Source organism: Carassius auratus, chromosome 5 (assembly GCF_003368295.1).
Source record: "Carassius auratus strain Wakin chromosome 5, ASM336829v1, whole genome shotgun sequence".
In the NCBI taxonomy this organism is placed as follows: domain Eukaryota; kingdom Metazoa; phylum Chordata; class Actinopteri; order Cypriniformes; family Cyprinidae; genus Carassius; species Carassius auratus.
In genome coordinates, this window is record NC_039247.1 from 28,725,810 (window position 1) to 28,752,059 (window position 26,250).

Sequence of the window (26,250 nt, forward strand, 5' to 3'; positions counted from 1 at the left end):
AACAACTGAAAATATGTCATATTCTAGGTTCTTCAAAGTAGCCACCTTTTGCTTTGATTACTGCTTTGCACACTCTTGGCATTCTCTTGATGAGCTTCAAGAGGTAGTCACCTGAAATGGTCTTCCAACAGTCTTGAAGGAGATCCCCGAGAGATGCTTAGCACTTGTTGGCCCTTTAGCCTTCTGTCTACGATCCAGCTCACCCCTAAAACATCTCGATTGGGTTCAGGTCCGGTGACTGTGGAGACCAGGTCATCTGGCGCAGCACCCCATCACTCTCCTTCTTGGTCTTCAGTGTGACTCTACAATTTTCATAGTCATAAAAAAAAAAAAAAAAAAAAAAAAAAAAACTCTTTGAATGAGAAGGTGTGTCCAAACTCTTGGTATGTACTGTAGATGCACCTTCAAGTTATACCTTTGTTTGAAGACACGTCTAGACATGCCCACAGTGAGGCAATGAGGTGCAGCATCTCATTCCCAGTTTTTCATTCCCAGTTTTTCAGTAAATAGGGTTACAGTCAGGTAACCCAGGTAACCTGAGACATTTCCATGAAAAGCTACAATTCAGTAATGCTGATAAGAACAAAAATGCCCCATGCTGCACTGGGAAGTGTCTGGACCCCTCAAGGTTGTGTTTGAAAGTTTGTGTCTGAAGAGGTCTCAGACATGACATCGGGATGCCTATTCAAGGACATGTGAACATGAAGTAGTATGGCCAGTGAACTATAGATTCTGATGAACGTGTGTGGGGAGGACCAGCCTGCCGCACCAAACACTTGCTGCAAGGGGACACCTGTTGCTGGAGCCTTAGAGGATGGTAACCCCCGGTTGTATGGGCCCTAACTCTAAGAGGTGAAGCTTGACCTTGAGCCTTGTCGGCTAGGACAGTATTAACCCTATGGGACATTGTTTGCCTAGTGGTAGCTGCACCCTGGATGGACACGGAGAGTAAAGTCTTTGATGCTCCATTGTTGCGAATGGTGGAGGGCAGAAGACTTCAAGAATGACTGGATACATGGTTGAGAATGGAACTTTAGGAAGATAATTAAAGTGAGGGTACAAATAGCTTTGACAAGCTCAGGGGCAAAGTCTAAGCAGGATGGCAAGACTGACAGAGCCAGCCAGCACTTCTTAGTTGGTCCCCTTCAGGGTCCAGACATAAAGGTTACAGAGCCTGAGATAGGAGATCTCTCCTATTCGGAATCCCCCCTAGGGAGACGCCGAGAAAGGATAGGCCTGAGCACCGCATTCTGGTCAGTCAACGAAGTGCTCTCAGTAAAAGAATAGATCCTTGTTGACAGACCAATTTGTGTGACTACTTCGGTGTGGAGTTTGCACTGCCGTTGCGTCAAAGCTTGTCTGGACAGCAAGTCTGCTACAACATTATATGCCCCATAATGTAAGTCACCCTGAGGGACAGAATGGTTTCTTACCTTGGGTCCCACTCTAGGCGTGTGCTGTAACTCTTCTCTGCATTTGGGGATTGGCCCTTGGATGAAATCCCCTGGCTCTGAGACATAACTGAAATGGATGTGCAGGAGGCCCAAAGTCATCAGTGTGGATGCTGCCGCCATGAGACGTAGAACATTTTGAAAGTAATGAACAGTAACTTTTTGGCCTAGCTTGTTACTTTAGAAAGGAATATTTAAAAGATGAAAAAATAATAATAAGTAAGATTCAATAAATTATTAATAATTTATTCTTATTATGTGAATTATATGTAAACATGTAATCAATAAAAATGTAACTGTGGTCTGACATTGACATTTTTTTGTTGTAGCTTTAGTTTCAATCAATTATTTAAGTTGTTAAATGCCCTGCTTTCATGATATAATATCACTGTAGCATGAACTTTTTCTATTTTCCATATATATATATATATATATATATATATATATATATATATATATATATATATATATATATATATATATATATAATTGGACTGCCATTATAAAATTGTAAGATTTTGACAAACATTATTATATTATTATTATTATTATTATTAGTTTTTTTTGTTGTTGTTGTTGACAAAATCCAAAAAAATTTATAATGGCAGTCCAAGCAATTTTACATTAATAATGTTTATCCTAAATACATTTATTGGTGATGTTTTAGTGTCTCTATAACTGTAGACTAAGTATTGATAATAAAAAAAATTAAGAAACAAAGCATAAGTATTACAATTTGATCTATGTATTGTTTTTGGAATGGGAACGAGTGACATTTCAAATATTGAAGGTTTTAGAGGAGAGGTGGACTGTTATTTTTCTAAGCAATCAGACTTACAATTATTATTCAAATGCAGGCTGGCTGTTTGAGTGAGCACACTGTCAATTACTGTTGAGTGTCAGTCATATATTTTTCAGCGCATTTTCTTGGGTGCATTTGATGATTCATTCATTTGTAGAAAATAAGAAAAGAACAACCCTGTCCATTAATATGCCTGTTCCCCTAAACGAGCCATTAATCAAAGTTTGAAGATGCACATAAACCAGATGAGTAGAGTAGCAGTCGTTGGAGGCTGGCCCAGCCGTAAACATCACACCTGCTCTATGGCACCCATCACAAATAGCTCAACAGTGGGCACCTATGATTCTAGAGCATAAAATGTGTCACACGTATTTGTAGTCCACTTATGAATTTACTGACCTCGCCTGGGGTGGTTGCTTTTATTGCAAGTTGTTGTCTCAATCTATTCTGAAGATTGCACTCTCTTTCTGCAGTATCAAGGAGAGAAATTTAGCAGTGGCAATATATTTCCAGCAATTAGCAGAATCCAGTGGGTATAGAGAGCCACCGTAAAGAAGTAGAAGAAATTGGCTTCTGTCAAATCATATTTGGTTTATACTGCTCAAAGAGAAATTGCTAGGCTTATTATATTTGTGTATACAACCAAAAAACTTTATATGACCTTAATAAAAACCTGCAGATGCTTCTCTTTAAAAAAAAAACAAAAACAAAAAAAAAAAACTGGAGGGTTCTTCAGCCTTTCTTATGCTAGCCATCACCAAAAATGTAATGTTTGAAAGAATAAATTGTCCATAGCGGATCTTCTCATGGTAACATTTGGTATGCTTTCATGAAAGGGTGACATTATCTAGATATGTTGAATTTTTTATTGTCTTCTTTAAAATCTCTGGAACATGAATGGGCACTATAGTAGTAGTGGTTTTGTCATTTTCCGTATTCTGTATAACTCACTGATTCCCAACCCTGTTGCTGGAGGCACACAATTTGGATATATCCCTTATTTGACCTATCCATATCAGGTTTAACATGATAATCAAAATAATCGGGTGAATTTTATTGTAAAAAGTTAAAAAATGTGTACTGTTGGTATGCCTCCAGGGACAAAGTTGGGAAATGTTGCTCTAAAGCGTTGGTCACTTTTCATTCCATTGACTTCAATTCATATGCATGTGAATACAACAGACAGGAAATGCAAGTGAATGTGAAAACATTTTGCATTCCGTTGCGTTCCAAAGTTTACGTTTGGTGAACTCTTACCTGCAAATTCACATCATGTGAAGACGTGGGACCAGTAGAAGATCCATACGTCACTGTGTGACCTCTCTATAAGTGCTCTCTATACGCGCTATTTTATATAATACATCTTTAAAATATTATAAAAATATTATAAAAAAGAAGCTGAATGGTTCGCGGTGCAAATGGAAACAGGAACAGATGGTATATATGAATGTGGACATATTTTATATTTCTTTATTGCTCAGTGTATATATATATATATATATATATATATATATATATATATATATATATATATATATATATATATATAAATTAGGGCTGGGCAAGTTAACGCGTTTGTATCGCGTTAACGCATTAATTAATTAACGCCGACAATTAGTTTATCGCGCGTTAACGTACTTTTTATTTTGAAAGTCCGTTGCTCACTGCATTTCAGTACACATAACTAGACTGTAATAAAACAACCGAATACAACACAAACCATGGGTCACAGGAGGGGTGGGATGTTTATCAGTAGGCTACTGGCTGCTTGGGATGAGCTACAGCAAAACAGAAAATCATGTCCAGAGTCGAATTCCATCTGGTTGGAATGTCTTGTATAAGCGACTCCTCCTTTTTTCTAAGTTCAATTTGTTTTGTTCTAATTCTGCAGCACTCGCTGCACTGTGCTTAAAATGGCCCGCAACCTTTCTGCATTTGGCCAGGACGTTGTCAAACGCGCTGTTGTGCAGAGATACTATGACAGAACGCTGGAGACTGTGCACGTCGCAGAGGACGTGTTCAAAAGGCAGATGTCTCGCAACAGCTATTATATTTCTTGTGCTATCTGTGCTAAGTGTGCTGACTTTATTTGAAATGTCCCACTGCTGTGCAACAGGAATAAAATCTACTTATTTGTATTTTTTTGTATTTTTTATTCTTTTATTCTGTGTTTTGTCGCTGTCATTCTGTTGTACTGCGGAGTACTGTCACGAAAACAAATTCCTCGTATGTGTAAACATACCTGGCAATAAAGGTCATTCTGATTCTGATTCTGATCTGAAAATGTGAATGACCTTGTGTGTCTTAGCAACTGGCTAGGTGCAGATGAGTAAGTAAATGTAAAGTTGGAAGAATGGATAAATGAAGTTAATTTTGTCCACTCAACCTGCATCACTGCTTGGATTTTTTTTTTTTTTTGGTCTGAGATTCTCAGTCTCTTAAAGGAGATTGATGTTGTTGCTCAGAAGGGGCCAGTTAAAATGTTATGATTGAGGTTCTGGACATAATTTATATATATATATATTTTTTTTTTTACAAACTAAACAAAACTTTAATATTTTATTTAATAAAACATATTTTTTTTATTTATACGTTAATGTTATATTTAATATGATTACATTAATGTTTAAGTTAAGATGTACAAGTAATGTTAACTGCTACTAACTTTTAACTGTTGTAAAAAAGCACTTTATTTGTTTAAAGCTTTGACAAACAAAATTGTATTGCACTTTTGTTCATACAGCAGAACTTTGAAAGAATAAAATTACACAATACACTACTTTTGATTTCATTATTGAATTTTGCGCATGCTGCGATTAATCGTGATTAAAATATTTAATCGTTGCCCAGCACTAATATATATATATATATATATATATATATATATATATATATATATATATATATGTATATGTATATATATATATATATATATATATATATATATATATATATATATATATATATATATATATATATATATATATATATGTATGTATATACATATATATATGAATATGCATGCTACAAAAATAAAATTGACAAACAGTAAGTCTTTGAGAAAGGGTTTATCAAGCTAGGTGGTGCATTAGAAAAGGGGCTCATCTCCTGTTTCCTAAATGCATCACAAAGTGCTTGAAAAAGCTGTAAACTAATTTCACATTGCACAAGGTGCAAACAACATGGAGTTAAGTGAGGTTAACTAAAGTTCGGGAGCAGGGCCACGCCTCAAACAATCACCTGACTTCCAAACCTCCATATATACCGGGCCACCTCATACCGCTCTGCTAGTCTAATTCTCTCGAACCCACCCTTCCCTCCCATTCTCATCCATTCAGCCAACCTTATCCCACATTATATTTCTATCAGGTTGTATCAGGGGTCCTCATTGTCTGGCCTAAATATACGCTAGAGACGATACCCCCACCCTGAGTCTCCCTGAGCCATCAATTCAAGATTCCCTGATCAACCTGACCATCATCCCATTCCCTCGACCCCTTCAACCTCTTTCAACACTTCCCCAGTTGAATAGCTGGTTTGTGGCGTGGTCCTAGCTAGTGAACTTACACCTGTTTCACACATACTCCGTCTGCATTGCAGTGTGTATGCGTTGCATATTTTTTACACACCCATGTTAATGGGTTCCAGTTGCGTTCCAGGAGCGTTGCGTTTGCAACAGTGCAGCGATCAACCGATCACATGGCAGTTGCTTCAATGCATTTAGGGGTGTGGTCCTGGTCAAGACAATCTCCTAAACTCCAAACTGAATGTCAGAATGGGAAAGAAAGGTTATTTAAGCAATATTGAGCGTGACATGGTTGTTGGTGCCAGATGGTGCCAAATGTTGCTTGATCTGAAAAGTCTTGATTTCTGTTGAGACATTCAGATGGTAGAGTCAGAATTTGGCGTAAACAGAATGAGAACATGGATCCATCATGCCTTGTTACCACTGTGCAGGCTTGTGGTGGGGGTGTAATGGTGTGGGGGATGTTTTCTTGGCACACTTTAGGCCCCTTAGTGCCAATAGGGCATTGTTTAAATAACACCGCCTACCTGAGCATTGTTTCTGACCATGTCCATCCCTTTATGACCACCATGTACCCATCCTCTGATGGCTACTTCCAGCAGGATAATGCACCATGTCACAAAGCTCAAATCATTTCAAATTGGTTTCTTGAACATGACAATGAGTTCACTGTACTAAAATGGCCCCCACAGTCACCTGATCTCAACCCAATAGAGCATCTTTGGGATGTGGTGGAACGAGAGCTTCGTGCCCTGTATGTGCATCCCACAAATCTCCATCAACTGGAAGATGATATCCTATCAATATGGGCCAACATTTCTAAAGAATGCTTTCAGCACCTTGAATCAATGCCATGTAGAATTAAGGCAGCTCTGAAGGCGAAAGGTGGTCAAACACAGTGTCAGTATGGTGTTCCTAATAATCCTTTAGGTGAGTGTATATATATATATATATATATATATATATATATATATATATATATATATATATATATATATATATATATATATATATATAGAGAGAGAGAGATAGAGAGAGAGAGAGAGAGAGAGAGAGAGAGAGAGAGAGAGAGAGAGAGAGAATTTGAATTTTAACAAAACTTTTATTACAAATTCATCTCACAGTACAATTAAATTACAATGTGCATAAATATTAAGAGCAACCTCAACTCACAATAAATGTGTAAAAAACTAATCACCCTCAGATACAGAACACAAAGCCTCGTTGCAACACCAAAAACCTTCAAAGGTTATGAGATCATCCATTTGCTTGTGATAAGCAAAATCAATCGATATTCTTGCTTTCACCATGTTTGAAAACATTGCTACTACATTCTGTCCCAAATTTTGCTCAACTTTCTTTTTTCTACTTATGTAAATAGCCAATTTTGCTTGGCCTAACACACAATTTAACAACTGACACACAAATCTGTTTTTCAACACATATTTAAAACCAAAAATAAATAACACAGTAGAAAAAATTTCATTACAACTCTGAAAAATGGCTCCTAAAAGCAAAAATAAAGGCTCTAATCTTGCACATTTTACAAAAGCATGAAAGATGGTTTCTCTCTCAGTGCAAAAAGGACATTGAACATCAACCTCAGGATTTAAAACCGAAATAAAAGCATTCACGGCGACAGCGCCATGAAGAATTCTCCACTGTAAGTCACCTGTCTTTTTCGTCAACGGTGGTTTATAAAGTGCTCTCCACTCAGGTTTTCTATCTACATTCAATTTAAAAAAATCATGCCATGGAGTATCAATTTTCTTACTTACCTTTTTGTTAAAAATAACAACACAATACTTATACAAACTTCTCCCAGAACAAGAAAGGAAATCTACACACAGGGATTGAACAGTTTTTAAAAACACTCCAGAAACCTCTTCTAGATTCGGTGAAAGAGACAGACAAGGAAAAGAGTCTTCAGGATCTGGTTCACAGTGACCATCACCATACTCAGCCAACCAAAGTCTTTCCGTTGCATTGAGGAGCATCTGCCACTTCACCAATATTTGTGCAACTAGACGGGTTGATCGAATCCCCAGATGCTGAGCCGTTGCTTCATCATTCATGAAATCCGTTCCTGATACTTCCAGTAACTGTCCCAAAGTGATGATTTTACTGTCAGTGAGTGTCTTGTTAAGTCCTGGGTACAGTCCACTGGCAGACAAATCCAAGCGTGCTCCACGGATTAAAGGCTCTTCTAACAGCCAATGAAGTGACTCAGCAGATGCGATGGAGGATCAATACATGCAGCCCTATGCCATATTGAAGAAGCAACTAAATTATTTATAATTAATATACGTCCTCTATATGACATTTTTGGAATTAACCGTCTCCATTTATCTAGCCGGCCTTTCACTCTTTCAATGACTCCTTCCCAATTCTTTTGCACTGTTAACTCATCACCAATATACACTCCTAAGTATTTAAAACCTGATTTTCCCCAAACTAAACCTTTTGGGAGATCTGGTTTCCCACCTGCCCACTCACCTAAAAGTAAGGTTTCACTTTTACTCCAGTTTACACTGGCAGAAGATAACCCTTTAAAAGTCTTAAGTAAACCTGACAAAACTTGGATGTCACTTTGCCTACTAATCATAATTATGACATCGTCGGCATAAGCTGACAATGTAAGATTCTTTACACAGTTTGGCAAACGTAAACCATAAAGTTTGACCCGTATTTGCTGTAAAAGTGGCTCTATTGCCAAAGAGTAGAGCATACCAGACAATGAACACCCCTGCCGGACACCTCTATGAACTTTAAAAGGAGCACATAAACCACCGTTAACTTTCAGAATACTCTCAACGCCACTGTAAAGAACTTTAATACAATTTATAAAATTTTGACAAAACCCAAAAGCCTCTAAAACTCTCCACAAATAGCGATGATCAACACGGTCAAATGCTTTCTCCTGGTCTAATGAGATTAACCCACAGTCTAGATTCACCATCTTGGAGACCTCTAAAATATCCCGAATCAAAGAAACATTGTCAAATATTGACCTACCAGGAACACAGTAGGTCTGGTCAGGATGGATGACACCATCCATCGCTCCTGCCAGCCTGTTAGCCAAGGTTTTTGAGAGCAGTTTGTAATCGCTACAGAGTAGCGAAACGGGCCGCCAGCACTTTATGTCCGTAAGGTCACCTTTCTTGGGCAGGAGGGTTAGCACTGCTCTACGGCAGCTCAGAGGCAGCTGGCCTTCAGCCAAGCTTTCATTCAATACCTCCAGAAGGTCTTCACTCAGTTCTGACCAGAAGGACTTATAAAAGTCTACTGGCAGGCCGTCAATGCCTGGCGCCTTACCAGACTCCATTCCTTGTAGAGCCTTGTACATTTCACCCATGCTCAAAGCACCAGAAATCTCAGCATTGACTTCCTCAGACACCTGGGGTAAGTCACTGAAAAAATCACTGTCACTCCTGTATTGTGGCCCAAGTTCATTTTTATACAGGTTTTCATAGAACACAACTGTTCTCTTGCGAATGTCCGCAAAGTCTGTCAATAAACCTCCAGACTCAGACCGCAGAGCATGGATGACTCTGCTCTGACCGTTCTTTTTCTCCAGGTTAAAAAAGAACTTGGATGGAGCATCCATTTGGTCCACACTCTGGAACCTTGACCTGACCAGAGCCCCCTGTGTTCTGATGTTCAATAAATCAGACAACTGTGTCCTTTTCTTTGACAATGAATCTAAATACCTCTGGCCATCAGTTGACTCAGCTAATTCTAAAAGTTTTAAAATGTCAGTCTCCAAGGTGTTCATAATCAAACTTGTCTCTCTAGTGACGTTTTGAGTATACTGCAAACAAAATTGTTTTATTTGGGCTTTCCCAAAATCCCACCACTGTCGTAGAGACTTAAAAGAACCCTTTGTGGTTCTGAACTCATCCCAGAACAGTTCTTAAAGTACCTGTCACTTAACAAAGTAGTGTTAAGCTGCCAGTATGCACTTCTTGGTTTAATGGAGTTTAAAAACACTGAACACAGCACCATACTGTGATCAGAAAAACTCACTGGGGTAATTAAACATTTCTTTACAATATTACAGTGATGCTTAAAAACATAAAACCGATCCAATCTTGCCAGCGAAATCACACTGTCACGAACATGAGTCCAAGTATACTGTTTTTGTGCCCCATTAAATTGTCTCCAAACATCACATAGCTCATGGGTCTTGACAAACTGGATCAAACGATTACGAGACGGCAAGTGAGGTTCAATATGGTTTCTGTCCAAGTTTGACTGTGTACAGTTAAAGTCACCACCCACGAATAAATATTCTTCTACACAGCATTTTTGTAAGACCAAACACAAAGTATTTAAAAATAGCATTCTTTCTATTGGTGCGGTTGGAATATACACGCAAATAAAAACAAAAATAAAGTTCTCAAAAATAGCTCTTACTTTTAAAAGCCTGCCCTTAACTACTTCATCCACCTGATAAGAAGTTGGATTTAAAGCTTTAGAAAAAAGAATAGCCACCCCTCCACTGACGGAGGTGTTGTGGCTCAACACAGAACCCCGTCCTACTCCTCAGCCCAATCAGCAGCATTCCTCAAGTCACTATGTGTTTCTTGCAACATAAGAACACCTATTCTTTTTTGTTTAACTACTTCAAACATAGCTGTTCTTTTTCTAATTTCTCTAACTCCATTTGTATTTAAAGTCGCAATATTCACTTCACTCATGCTTGGAGAAATGAAAGAGACTAAGACACAAATTAGCACTCCATACACACACACCACATTACTAGCTGGGCTGCTATACTTTCTCACTACCATCATTGGCATGGTCAGAAGTGAGTTTTTCACAATCTTTTTTAGTCGATATAACTCCTTGTTTGTAAACAAACTCTCCGACATAAAAAACCTGGTTTTATCAACGAACTGCTTTGTGTCAGAAAAATAATCAGCTACACAGACCCCTCTCTTGTTTTTAGTAGCTTTTAAAAACAGTTTAATGTCTTCGACTTCACAACCTCGACTAGAGAGAGACTGACGCTAGAATCAGAAGATTCACTGTCACTTTCACCACAACAAACATCCACGTCAGCTTTCTTAGCTCTAACCGTCTCAAACTCGTCAGATGTTTTCCTTTTCGACGGAACTTTGAAATCAGTCTGCTCTGTCTCCATTTCAATGCCATCACCAAACGAATCGAGCAGTAAAAGGTTAGGTAAATGTACACTTTTTGGCGTATTCGATGTTTTAACTTCACCCGGTCTATTTTCCTCAACCACATTTTCAGGTTCTTTTACCTGGATCGCCACACTCTCGGCCGCGAGTGGATTCACTGCAGCTCTGTCCTCCACCGCACCCGTCTCTGTCGCACCTGTCCCCGCTGCACCCATCTCTGTCGCACCTGTCTCCACCGCACCCGTCTCTGTCGCACCTGTCCCCGCTGCACCCATCTCTGTCGCACCTGTCTCCACCGCACCCGTCTCTGTCGCACCTGTCCCCGCTGCACCCATCTCTGTCGCACCTGTCTCCACCGCACCCGTCTCTGTCGCACCTGTCCCCGCTGCACCCATCTCTGTCGCACCTGTCTCCGCTGCACCCGTCTCTGTCGCACCTGTCTCCGCCGCACCCGTCTCTGTCGCCGGCCGAGCCTCGTCTGACGGACCAGCCTCACTAACATTAACATCATCAGCCGCTGCCCCGTTTTCTGTATTTTTACCAGGACACGCACGGATCAAGTGCCCCGCTAATCCGCATTTAAAGCACTTCATCTTGTCCGTGGTAACATAAACGACATAATCAAACTCGTCCACTTTTATATGCAGAGAAAGATCTAAATCCTCATCTTCTTTTAGGATCATGTAAACGAATCTCCTAAATGAAACCACATGTTTCAAAAGAGGAGATCCACTACCAATCGGTATCATTTTAATAGGTGAGACCAATTTTCCATATCGTGATAAGATTCTTACCAAAGTTTCATCGCTAATGAAAGGCGGAACGTTCGACAACAAAACTTTTTTTGATGGCATAGAAAGTGGGAGAACATGAGTAAAAAGATTCTCAATCACTATACCATTCTCAACTAGGTCATTTGCCTTCTCAACAGAGCTAAGAAAGATGACAATGGCACTGTTCATTCTGGAGGCTGACATGATATGTTCATGCCCAACGACCTCTCCTGCAGCCAGGCAACAGTCTTCCACGCTCACTGCGGACGCTACTTTTACTCCATGGCGCCGCGTGAGTTTACTCAAACCTTGCATACGTGGGGCCGTCATGCTGCCCACGGAAAAAAAGCAGGGTAGAACGCGGCCCAAACCAACAAATACACCACCACTTCTTAACAATAACCCATACAACAAAGAAAAGAAAAGAAAGAAAGAAAGAAAAGAATTCACTCACAAGCTCCAATTCACACGCAAACGTTCCTCTCTCACTCAGCAGTCACACGTCACACCGGAAATGAGAGAAGAGAGAGAGAGAGAGAGAGAGTACAATACAATAAGACGCTTTCGATGCTGTCCAAAAAGACAGTACAAGCAAGTATTAATCCATGTTGTGTTTACTGAGGGGAAACTGTTATATACTATTCCCACCCAGATTCGCAGCGGCGTCCAAAAATCTTTTTCACGTTCAAAGTCTAGTGTGACCGCCCCTTAACTCATGCCAGGACATTTAGCTCCAACCTTCCTGACTAAAAGATTCCAAGGCCCTGTCACAGTTGGCACACTTCATGTTTGTGGTCTTGTGGACTTACAAAGGCCACCATTTGTGTTTCTGACTGTAAGGTGCCTCATTAGTCACTTTAGGTTTCAGAAGGATTCTCAGCAGCCTTCCACAAAGTTCCATAAAGCAACATTATGTCATAAAAGTTTGGCTCGAAGGAAGACAGCAAGGTCTTAGGGTTCCTTGGGACGGGGCCTAATTATCCTTAAGACCTTGATTACCTGGTTAAGGTGTTTTAATTAGGATTGTAATTAGAATTTACAGGACCTTGTCACTACGGGAGCAGGATTAGACAACCTGGTCATCAACATTGCCATCAGATTGTATCAGTAGTTTGCAATTCTAGCCCTCAAGATCCACGGCCCTGCAGAGTTTAGCTCCAAACCTAATCAAACAGACTGCCTGCAATTTCCAAGTAATCTTGAAGACTCTGGTTAGATTGTTCAGGTGTACTTGATTTGGGATAAACTCTGCAGGTCAGTGGACTTCGAGGGTTGTCCACCCTTAAGTTTTTAAATGATTGATAAGGTAGGCTATTTTTAGGACAAACAAAGTATACTGATCCAGGCATATTTCCTACTCTATGTAATATTTCCTACTTTATGTCTCCCATCAATATCCTTGTGTAATACGATGAGTGTGATTGTGCGAAGTAGAATGTGCTTTCATTGATCATTGATCTCTCTTGATCATTTTGTTGGTCTTGGAACAACATTGTTGTCAAACAAGCATAAACCTAAGCATGTAATATTTTACAGAAGCTTTTAACTACTTGTACAAATTACTGTTGGTATGCCTCTTGGAACAGGGATGGGGATTGTAATGAAAACATGTCCCCAATACAGTGCTTTCTGACGTCCTCTTTTCCCAGATAGACATTTAGGGATTTGTCTACTCCACTGGATATTGGCTCACATAGGATGGGAACACCAGGATATATTCATGCTCCCTACCAGACTTGTGCAGTGTCACTGTTACATCAGTGCTTTCAGTTTCAAAGGATATATCAATGATGTGGAGTAGCTTGGCAGTGGTTTCCTTAGAGTAGTCCTTTCAGAAGTGGTTTTAACCACAAGTTGTATATCCACACTGGGGATCTTGTATTGCTTTTCACTTTGAAGCTGTAGAGGTGAACTGTCCATGGTGCTGAATCTGAGCTGAGCAACAATTTTTTTTTTTTTTTTTTTTTTTTTTTTTATAGAGATGCTCCAATTTCTGACCAGATAGACTCATTCCAAAACTAAATGAGCTGAGCAGGTGTGACAGCAATTCACTTTGATCCTGGGAGAGAGAGAGGGTGAACAATGAAAGGAAATGTGTGAAGGGAATTGACAGGCCTGCAGGCAGATGAGAGGTCATTTGACTGGCCACATCTGCATGTGCATTTGGGTGGAGATCACCTGTGAACTAAATATACTTTATAGCAGTCTAGGACCTGTGGACTAAAGATGCTGTACAGCAGATTGTGGTTGACTAATTTGAAAGAAGAAGAAAGCACAGATAATAGGGCCAAATTTTGTGTTTTGTTTAAAATGAGGGCCAGCTGAGGGTCATTTAACTATATGGACATGCCTATTAGTGCATATAAGATCTAATACCTTGCTTTTATACAAATGTTATAATATATCATGTAAGCATGACCACCATGTTTTACTGACCAATCAGTACCCACTGATTTCTAATGTACTAAAAGGCTTTACAACTGATGCCTTCAGAATGCAATATTCAAAGTACTTATACCATGTTGTTTAGTACCCATACAGAGCAAATTATGCAGTTAAATGCCTTATTTTGATCTTCGTGTAGAATGAAGTACAAACTCCCTAGTTGTTAAGAGACAAACAGAGGAGGTAATTTCATCGAAAATGACTCCTGACTGAGGCTTTCAGTCTCCACCAGAAGCCAGTGGTGTGTTTAGATTTTCAGCTGCCCCACTGGGTCACTGCTTGCCAAAAAATCAGCCGCTCCCACTGCCCATGTCTGCATTCGATCGGCTGTTCAATGCTGGGAAAACGACAGGACTCAAGCTTTCAAAGGAAAATAAACCCAGACTCCATTGTGTCCCTCAGCACCTTGTATTCTCACAGTCAACTGTCAGAAAAAAGAAACATTAACCTTGAATTGTGGTTATTTTATTACACTGATCTATGTTTTATTCAATTATCATTGAAACATTCCCTCAAAAAGATAAATAAAGAAAGAAAGAAATAAAGAAATAATATTAATGTAATGGCCCTGAAATCATTGAATTGCCATTAGAGTTTTATGGCTGTCAGTTAGCAAGTGTGGATCTCACTAGAAATGAGTCATACGCAAAATTATCCATGACTTCTCTTATTAGAGATATAAAAGTGCGCTCAAAATGAAATATGTCACACAAACATATTGAGGATTAGCAGACAGGTAGATGTATTATGTAAAGAGCTGTTTCCACACAAAAGCAGTTTATAGTGTCTAAAGCATCTCCTCCACTGACATCTATTCAGACAAAACAGCCTGTTGTCTGTCTATTCAAATCTAATTTTAGAGGCTTGTCTAGAGGAAGGGCTCAGGCTGTATTGCCTCATTAAGTGTCATTTAAAGGGGCCCTGTCCTAAGTGTTTGGTCTTATTTCATTAGTTTAGACATCTTCTACCAACAAAACTATGATGTAATTGCTTAACATGGGAGTTTTTACACTATTTATTTGTTTATTTTCTGATATGTTGGTGTTTATCTTTCACTTGTATGTTGTAAGTTGCACTGGGTAAATCCAGCTGGATGAAACAAAAATTGTGTGCGTCTTCAATTTAGGTTTAATCCTCGCCATAGTCGCAGTGAGGCATGATTATGAAGGGTGTTTTGAAGGGACATGGACTGTATAAAGATGGACAAATGGCTATTCTATCTATCCCTCCCTCCCTCCCACAGTATAAAGAAGAGTCTGACAGAACTCTGTATCTTTTTTTTTTCTTTTCTTAATGCTATTTTTGTCAAAGAATTTAAATCTGCAGTGCTTTGAAACATGTCTACGGGTTTCATTAAATGCGTCTCTGTGTGGTCTTTGGTCTGAGACGTCCCCACAGACTTTTCTGATGTGTGTTTTGACTGTTTGATCCTGGGGATCAGTCGCCTTAATCTCTTAATCATTCATAGCGAAAATGTATTCAGTCTGTCTGTCTCTGTCTGGCAGCTCTCTCCGTTTGCCTTTTTGAAGAGCAAAGAGCATTGTTAATAACTGACTTTAGTCGAGCTATGTCAGCCCTGTACTAAACAGCAGTCCGGGAGAAGCATTTTGGTGAGAACAACCACGGCAAAAGTGAGGATGTTCACATGACAGCAGGAGGGAAAATAATGAAACTGCAAGCCAGTGTGCTTTTCCCTCCAGGGAACCCAAATCCAGATCTAAACCTCTATGATGTTTCCCTCTCCAATCAAAAGTCTTTATCAGTGTTAATAGATCTCTGTCTGTCTGTCTGTATTATTTCCATTCCACTCACAATTAAACAATTAAAGTCTCTCAACCTCTCCTTCGTTCGGAAGAGACTAGAATTAAAATGTCTCCAGGGAGAAAAGAAAAGAAAGGAAAATAAAAGAATAGAAAAGAAAGGGGAAAAGACCTACTGCGCTGTGTAAGATGAGTTTTGAACAGATTACTGTTTTCTATTTGTAAATGAAATTGAAATCTATTAAATATCTGTGTGTTTTTGAAATGTTGATGGGAAGTTATTTTACAGCAAATTGGATTTTGTGAAATAAAATATTCACACAAATGAAAACATAACAGACAAAAGAAGTAAAGTTTGTTCTGAAAAATAAAATCATAAATTTATGTGAAGCTTGTATGTCATTTGTACTGGACATGTCTGGATGATGATTATAATTAATATTTACTAAATTAAATTAAATTAAATTAAATTAAATTAAATTAAATTAAATTAAATTAAATTAAATTAAATTAAATTAAAATACATACAAATAGTGCCTTGCAAAAGTATTAACACCTTCTGAACTTTTCCACATTACAATGACAAACCAAAAGATATTTGATTGTGATTTTATGTGATAGACCAACTCAAAGTGCCATGTAATTGTGAATTGGGAGGGAAATTATAAATGGTGTCCATTTTTTTATTTATTTATTTTTTTTTTATGTAAAAAAAAATACATACAAATGTGAAAAAGTAAAATGGGAATGAATAATTTTGCAAGGCACTGTGCATGCATATATGATTTATACTACTGTATGTTAGTATTTATTCATAGTTTAGTACTTTTCATGTACTGTACTATACTGTTCATTCATTCATTCAGCCATTCAATCATTCACTACACTGTACAAAGTGGTAACTGATACCTTACATGGCCAAGTCACTAAGATGATGGTCTTTATAAAGAGGGTTCGTGTATGTATGTATGCATATATGTATGAAAAATATGAATATGAATACATTTATTAATACTTTAATTTATTTGTTTGTTTAAGGGTAAAATATGTTTGTGGAATAATATGAAACATGAGCTGAGTTTCAGCTATACAAATTTTGGCAGAATCCTAAACTTATGTCATTAAATTATTTTATTTAAATATGAGGTGTATATATATATATATATATATATATATATATATATATATATATATATATATATATATACACACACACACACACACACACTCTTCCCTACAATTTATTTGCAGGAAGAGGATGTGATGTGAACGGTTTTGTGAAGTCCTGCAGAGGCTCACTGTTTTTGTTTTTTTTCTCTGTGCTGTTCATCATCCGTTTGACGTGTTCTGTGATTGCTCTATACTGTAGTTAGGAGAACGCCTCTCGAGTGCCCTGCACTTCATAAAGCTCTGTGAAGTGTGTGCTCCCAGCATGCAATGCAATCAAGCAAAACCACTCTTTTAATTCCAGACGCTCAATAATCCTACAGGCCTTGAAAGAAAACCTGCTAAAGGGAGACTTCAGGAGCAATTTCTGCCTCATTTCATCACACATGCTAATTTTGTTTTCCCAAACAGAATTTGTTTACTGAATCAACAAGAAACCCCGTTTGTTAAGATGTGAAAGGTAACAGAGGCGTTTCTTCAGTCTTTATTCATTAATGTTAACCTCTCAAGAAACGGCCTTTTTATTCTTCACTTTTCATCTTCAATTCTAGTTCCTCGTCTCTGTTTTCTCCCCGAGTTCAATAGCTTTGATCCTTCGTTTCAAGTATGTTTCCTAACGCACAGCTAAACTCGATTGGCCTCTGTTTGAGATGTAGCTGGATTTGTCTGGTAATTGGGTTTACCGCTGCAGGTCTTTCTTTATTAGCATGTGATTGTGTTTGGGGTCCTCGAGTCGCGGGCAGACAGCAGTGTTTTATTCCTCAGAACTTGAGTAAATCATATCACAAGCAGAAGTCGTACTTCTGTTATTTTATTACACCAAATTTACAGTGATGTATTGGACATATTTAGACTTTTATTTAGACATTTTAAAGAAATGCATTGACACATTAAATTGATCAAATGCTATCTAAATGAGGGCATTCCATAGGCATAATGGTTTTAATTCTGTATATTCTATCTTACCTTACACCAACCCTACACCTAAATCTACCTCTTACAGAAAATTGTATTTTTATACCAGTTTTACAAATAAGGACATCCCCAAAGGGAGGTTTTTGGATATTTTGTCAGGTTTAGCTCACTTTTGGGTACAAATTTGCCCCCAAAATATGGGCAATTTTTTTTTTTTTTTTTGTATATTGCACAACATGTTAACTCCTGTGTAAGTTGCAGTGTTACTGTTGGATGTATTGACCTGGAAGTTAATGACTGGACCTGTAACTTTAGCTGAATGCTACTGTTCTGTAAAATAATATTTAACACAGTCGACTTAAACTTTCCTGCCTCTGTCCTGATTTTCAGTGCATAAAAACCGACTGTAGAATGTTGTTGTTGTGTTTTCCAAGTCTATGAAAAAACCTTCCAGTAAAAGTGGTATGATTGGCTGTGGAGAAAACAATATCTGTTGGAAGCAGGTGTGAGTTGAGTCTCTCTGCGTGTTTCATGTAAGAGGCCTCATTTGTGTCACACAAGGAGTTGGTTTTAGAACAGTGAGACACACACAGAGAGAGAGAGAGAGAGAGAAGAAAAAGATATTAGCTTTTTAAAACCAGGCATCAAGATACCTTTTACACCACAAATGTGTGACAGCTTGTGAAGTTGCTTTTTAGTTTTGCTTGGTGTGATTGTTTAATGAGTGTGATTGTTAGCTAAAGATAATGAACTGAAATCAAAAGACAAAGAAGTAAATTATATATACACAGCCAGATATATCAGTAAAGAGACAAATAAGCATCAGATAACTGTAGGAAGTCTAGAGGCGTCAGTAAAATTAAACATTTACATGAACGAATTTGGTGGACACTTGAATGCACTTTTATTTCAGCACAGGCCTAGTGTGTGTATTTATATGGCTCGAATTTTTGTCAGTCACATATATTTTGTGTTTTACATGTTTTGCAAATTGTGCTGCTTCTGTATTTGGAGATACTTTTTCTACATGTTTCTATGATATACTGAAAAACAATGGAGAGCTTATCATAAGTTTTATATAAAATGAGTCAATATTTGCAGTGTTGACCCTTGTTCTTCATAACCTCTGCAGTTCGCTCTGGCATGCTGGATATTAGCTTCCGGGCCAAATCCTGACTGATGGCAATCCATTTTTGCCGTATTAGTTCTCTGAGTGGATCACAATTTGTGGGCTTCTTCTTGTCCACTCGCCTTTTGAGGGCTGACCACAGGTTCTCTATGGGATTAAGATCCGGGGAGTTGTCTGGCCACGGATCCAAAATTTGAATGTAATGATCTTCGAGCCACTTCTTTATCACTATTGCTTTGTGACATGGTGCTCCATCATGGTGGAAAAGGCATGCATCATCACCACATTGCTCTTGGATCATTGGAAGAAGTCACTCTTGCAGGAAGTTTTGATACCATTATTTATTCACAGCAGTGTTTTTGGGCAGAATTATTAGAGTGCCCTCTCCCTTGCATGGTTGAAAAGCAACCCCACACATGGATGGTCTCAGGATGTTTCACTGTTGGCAAAACACAGGACTCATGGTAGCTTATAGCTGTTATTTTAAATGCATTTGATCACTCTACGCAATCTAGAAACACTGTGAATGAACACCAGAACAGCTTAATCAGCTAACTTAAGCAGTAAAACCAAAGCCAGCCGCGAAAGTCTAGCCATCACCACAGAGGGCGACAGAGCTGAGGATCACCCCTGAGCCGGAGCCTCATGGATCGTCTTACCAGGTGGATTTAATTGACTTTTGTTCAGAACTACCCAGTCTTCTTCCATCATCTGAAATCTCTGTATGTTCTGTTACAGCCAAAGAGACCATTTTTTAACAGTCTGTCTGTCCCATCATGATCATGGAGATCGTGCCCAAACTGTTTGTCTGCCCTGATCTGTCTGCAGTGTCTATCAGCCCTGAACAGTTTGCCTGACCTGTCTCAACCATGGAGGTTGATCTCTGGTGCTCCCAGTGCTGAGAGTGGCCATCAGGGAGTAGGTGGTTAGCACAAACCATCCCTGAAACCCCGGACTGCTCAAAACTCCCACCAAGCCTCCCTCTCCCAGTACCTCTTCATCAGTCCTCACCACCACCTCCGCTGTCCCCTGTCAGCCCTGCTGCTCACCCTCAGCCCTCCATCTGTGATGTGGGTTTGCCATGGGTTTGCCAGTCTTCATCGACGTTGTGGCTGGAAGATCCCTTGTCTCCACCTCCAACCTTCGAGTTCCAGACTCCGCCTCAGCCCATGAACCCAGAGGCTTTCATCATGACTCCTAGCTCCCTCATCTCTGTTATGGCCCATCAGTCCACCAGTTCCACCATGCAGGCTTCCTTGTCCCTCTGGCTCCACTTTGGTCAGTCGTCGACCCTCCATCGCCTCAGGACTCCACTCCTTTGGCTGTGCCTTGTTGATCCATCCCATAGGTTCAGCTGGGCTTCTCCCTCCCTCCAGCTTCTCTTTGGTCTCTGTCGCTCCGGCTCCACCGTGGCCTTCCGGATCCCTGCCTATGCCTCGGTTGCCTGAGCCATCTGTTCCACCTTGGCCCTCCAGATCCTCCCTGTCCCTGGCTCATCAGCTCTGCATCTGATCTGCCCTGGATCCTTCTGCCTCCATCCTGTCTTTCTGTTGTCACCACCTTGGTCATTGACTTGCCTGCCTTCCTGCCTGCCCTCTGCCATCCCCTGCTACCATCCAAGCATCACTTGTTTGTCTTTCTCTTTAGTCACCTCCTTCCCTTTTTAGTTCTGTCACAGACATGGACATCTTTTCTGTTTTCATTTAGTTTCTTTCATCCTTTGATTAGTTCTTTCAGTTCAGCTGTGTTTGATTAGTTCTCATCCTCACCTGTTTTTCCCTCTTTATCTCACCCTACTTAAGTTCCCCTTTCAGTTCAGTTAGCTGCCTGTGTGTAGTTGTGTATGCTCCCTGTGTTACCCTGTGTTTTGTATGAATCTTCCTCATCTTGTATAACTATTAAATGTTATTTGGATTACCTCTGTCTTCATGTACCTCCCTTCACACGAACGTGACATGATGCATTTATAATAGAACTGTACTGAAACATGAAACATGAGTCATATAACAGTTTTAAATAAATAAAATGCGGATATCTGTTGGTGGCATTTACAAAATGTTATGTACACAATATCATATCTAAAGGAAATAATACAGAAAAATGAAAAGTATTATTGAAAACACAGGGGTGTAATGATACACAAAAATAATGTTTGCAGTAAAAATTATGTTTTTGGCACAGCAGTGTGTTTGTGTCTCTGTGTGTGTGTTAAACAGTGGTTTACCAAATAAACTATGGCTCTGTCTTTAAATATATTCATATTGCATAAATGGGGGAATTTTTTTTACAGAGCTTACACTTATGGATGCGAAATATTGGTCACACTGTACTTCAAGATGTGATTTTCACTATGAACTATTAAATATTAAGTACAACTTCTGTCTCAATAAGCTTCTAATTTGCTGCTTATTAATCATTAGTTAGGGAGTTGTTAATTTTAGGCATGGTGTAGGGTTAAGGGATCTAAAATAAGGTCATGCAGAATAAGGTATGTGTACATGTGCTTTATAAATATTAATAAACAGCCAATATGCATACTTGTTAATAGTTAGTTAATAGTAGTTAGAATTGTTCTTTAAAATAAAGTGTTATCAAACTATAATATTGTAAAATGTATTTTGTCTACTTGTGTTTCACATGCATGAGTGCGCTGGTGCTCTTTCAGTAAAATCTGTTTAGTGTAGACTTGGTTTGCGGTCAGGATAAGCCTTTATGAACAAATTTCTAACATTTACAGATAAGGATTTAATCGTTAGATATAAGTTGTGTGCTGAGGAAAATCAGAAATTCATTAAGCAGCACACTTATCAGGGGGACAAGCTATTAAACGATATGCTTATGAGAGAGTTTGAAGTGCTCAATATAAAACGTGTCATGTTTAGGGCAACAGATAATGCTCTTTTTCAGCAGCAGCTCACTCGGTGTTTTGATTACACAGTATGTGTCGTATCATGCCAATAACCTGACTTCCACTCTTTTCTCTTAATGAACCAACTGACCAAATAAGATCTGGCTCACTCTAATCGCTAATTAAACCAGGCATCAATAATAACATGACCTAAACTCCCTAAACACAAATCAGGTTCACTCCAGCAAACACTCTCCTCTGCATACTCACGTACCACTGAATGGCTGCAATTGAATGTCTATCATTTTAAGAGTCCAGATGGAGTCTCTGCGGAGCACTGAGCTGTAAGTGTGACCAGATCGGGATCACAGGGACGAGAGCGAGTCTCAACATATACTGACCTATCACAGCACTTTATGGATGTCACACAGCATTCATAAATCACAGACAAATCATCAAGAATAGTTTCAGAACTGTCGTTCAGTTTTATTAGGGCCATTAAATGTTGAAATTCAAGGTGACACTGAAAAGTATTTTTCAAAGTATGAATATAAAAAATAAAAAAACACTTGTTTGCATCAAGAAATATTAGTATCTGAATTGTAATCCTTTGCTCATAGTTACTTTGTTCAGCCTTTACCAGTGCAATTATCACTATTAATGTTTGGAATTAACTCCAGTGAATGAATGAATAAAGGGTAACAACACTTTATAAAAAGTATGCAGTGGCAAACAACTTCTGAATCATTTGAAAACTATTAGTTAATAGTTAATTCATAGTTTCAAGTTTTGTCTCTACATTGGTAGTGCTTTGGACAAATAGTGAGCTCTTCATTCATGGTCATGGTAGTTAACAATTTAGCATTGTTTAACTGGCTCATATGTGTTGAGTTAGATCATGTTTTATAATCCTTTTTAACAACTTGTTAAACATACCCAACTAATGTTAAGTATTTAAACCAGTAGGAAAGTAGTTGTTAATGGTTATCAGGAGTACAGGAGCTCTAATTTTAAATTACCAATAACCAACCTTTGTTAGACATTAATTACATTACATAGGCAGAAAAATGTACAGTGACAATAATTGCATAGATATTGTATGTTTTTGTGTCTATACACAGGCATGTTACAGAAAATGCATACAGATACTCATGATGTAAAGTCATTTGAAAATATCAGGTGTAGGATACAATAAAAAAAAAAAAAACAAAGGATAAAAACCTCAAACTCTTAATAAGCTAATAAAATATAATTAGTATATTACAAGTGACAATGAATGAAGAGCCCATGTAGGGTTGTGCCGGTTTCAGAATTGGTGATGACGGTTATGACGTGAGTCAAATGTCCCCCGGGCGGGCGATAGCGTGTTTCATTGTCTCGCCACCATGCTAGTGGATCTGCCATAGAGTCAATTGGTTGTTCTTGGAGATAGCGGGTTAACTCCGTGTCAGCGGATCAGTAAAGGGGCAGAGATTTCAGACCTCCGTTTATTAAGGAGATCTGTCTCAAAACTCATCATCGGCGCCAAAGTTTTTTGAGCAAATTTCAAAGCCGCACCCACCCGCCATCCACTGATTGTTTTGCGGTCTATGGACGATGCAATGCTTTGCTGATGCGAGCCGCAAAAAAAAAAAAAAAAAAAAAAAGCCATCGTCTGTTCTAGAAAGGATGCAGCAAAGATATTTAATGCTAATGTATGAGGCATAGGCCTACGCTGAGTTTCATTTACGGTGAGATGCGCTCTAGTTCAAAGTGCAGTGCAAGTGAACGCGGCGTGCTGGCGCTTCCATGTCACGGTTATCATTGTCTGCTATATTTGCTTTTTATTTATTAAAATACATGCAATTGGTTGATGAAACATCTATTAAAATTAAGATAAAATTTGTTCAAAACTAAATTCGTTTTTAAGAAAGGTTTTCTACAAAGCAAAATTTAATGAAGTGTTAAATATAATGTCTGACGATTTACAAAACTTCATTAAGTGGTAAAAACCATGTCTCCCGATATATTGCGCATCTTATGATCCTATCTAAAAAATGAAAATAATTTTTAATAAAAAATGTTTGTAAAAAATATTTTAATGACACGGTTTTGGCGGTTATAGAGTTCTAATGACGGTGTTCAACTACAACCGCCGGTCTCACGGTTATATACTAACCGTCACACCCCTAAGCCCATGGTTTGTACACAGCCTATCAAAAGAGACATTCTATTAATATATTATGAATGAACTACAAACTGAGAGTTTGCAGATGATTTATTAAGTGTATAAAGTGTTTGTGACAGATGTGTGAGATGACAGAACTGTCTGTGTGTTTTTGTGTGAAGCTGGAGTCGTGTTGGTCCGTCAGGGAGATTCTGGATCTGAAATGGATGATGACACTCAACTCAAGTTCTACACGGAGCACAGGGGCCGGCGCCGCAGCAAAGGTAACTGCCTTCATTTACCCAATATACTCTTACATCAGTCACTTTGCACATGAAACCGTAATAGAGATTTCCAACCACTGCCAAATCTCAGAACGCTCGATTCCATTTTTTTTTTTTTTTTTAACCGAACATTACTTAAAATATTAGGGTTTCTTTAAGGTTGATAATTTAGATCATAAGGGTTTCAACTGTGGAAAAAAAAGAAGTGGGAACCCCTTCCATGAACAATTGAGTATTATGTACTCTGGCCACTATAGACTTTCTTATTTGAAGTCAATGAATGCAAAATGTTCCATAATATCTTTTACTGTCAACTTATACGGAGATTAAGGCACCTTTTTACGAATAAAGTACACAATATATATATATATATATATATATATATATATATATATATATATATATATATATATATATATATATATATATATATATATATATATTAGGGGTGTAACGATACGCGTATTCGTATTGAACCGTTCGGTACGACGCTTTCGGTTCGGTACGCGGTACGCATTATGTATACCGAACGGTTCGTTGGAGTAATTAATTATATTTGAAAAAAAAAAAAAAAGAGAGAGAGATAGAAATATAATGATATGCGTTCAACAAGGTAGCCCAATAACCCAAACAACGTAACAGGCAACGCCCCTGACACTCCCGAAGAAGAAAAAAACACCATCTTATATGTTTATGTTAGGCTACTCAGCAGGCGCTCGCTCACTCAGTACGCGCTGAAGGCTCGTTGCAAAATAGCCAATGCGTTTAACAGACTAGAAATGAGAAGATCCTCCAATAACCAACAGGTCTGGTGTTTGGGTGCACTTTGGATTCCCTTTAAGCTATAATGGTGATGGCAAGAGAGTGGTGGATAAAAAAACAATGGTATGTCGCATCTGCAACATGACAGGGTACACCAGCGGGAATACAAAAAAAAAAAAAAAAAAAAAAAACACCAGCGGGAATATCTGGGATATATGCGTCAGTACTATCTGGGAAAAGACGAAAAAAAGGAGAAACATGCACGCAGCAAACTATCCCTGCAGCATTTAGAAACTATAGCTTACAGGGAATCCAACCCAAACACCAGACCTGTTGGTTATTTTAGGATCTTATATTTCTGGTCTGTTAAAGGCATTCGACATTTTGCAACGAGCCTTCAGCGCGTGCTGAGTGAGCGAGCGCCTTAGGGGCCGTTCACATATCGTGCCTAAAAACGCATGGAAAACGCTAAGCGCGTCTTTCTCCTCCTTTCCAAAGCGCTCGGGCAGAAGCGCTCATGAGGCGTCTGTCTTTGCTAAGCAACAATGACGTGCTCTCTCCATGAGACGCGGAAATTTCAGCGAATGATAAATGGATTTGCAAGCTCTAAAAATCGCTTGCAGTAGCTCTGCTACTAAATTTATTTCAAAATTGCAATCCATATACAACTATGATCAGCTGATCCTTCATCTTGGCTGAGCTCTCAACGTTGTTACGGGAAAGGATGAAGCTGATTGGTTAGTTCTTGTCACATGACCCGCGGTGCGCTTGCGGCATTCTGAAAAGTTGAGATGTTTTTACATTTTGCTGTATCTAAAACGTATCGAACCGAACCGAACCGAACCGTGACATCAGTGTATCGTATCGAACCGAACCGTGAATTTTGTGAACCGTTACACCCCTAATATATATATATATATATATATATATATATATATATATATATATATATATATATATATATATATATATATATATATTTTTTTTTTTTTTTTTTTCAGTAGTTAGCCAAAATATGTTTGTGTAAAGTTGTGTGAAATATAGCACAAAGCAAACCATAGTTCACTGTGCACAACAAACAAGCTAAACTATGTG

The 26,250-nt window shown here is 38.6% G+C and overlaps 1 protein-coding gene across 3 annotated transcripts in view; it reads left to right on the forward strand.

Annotated features, from left to right (window-relative positions):
- Nucleotides 1–26,250, forward strand: part of LOC113084639 (astrotactin-2-like) — a 479,964-nt gene that overhangs the window by 212,744 nt on the left and 240,970 nt on the right. For all 3 annotated transcript variants that reach the window (XM_026254924.1, XM_026254923.1, XM_026254926.1), the window contains one exon: nt 24,292–24,393. In XM_026254924.1, coding sequence (XP_026110709.1) covers nt 24,292–24,393 — 102 coding nt within the window. The remainder of the gene's footprint in view (nt 1–24,291; nt 24,394–26,250) is intronic.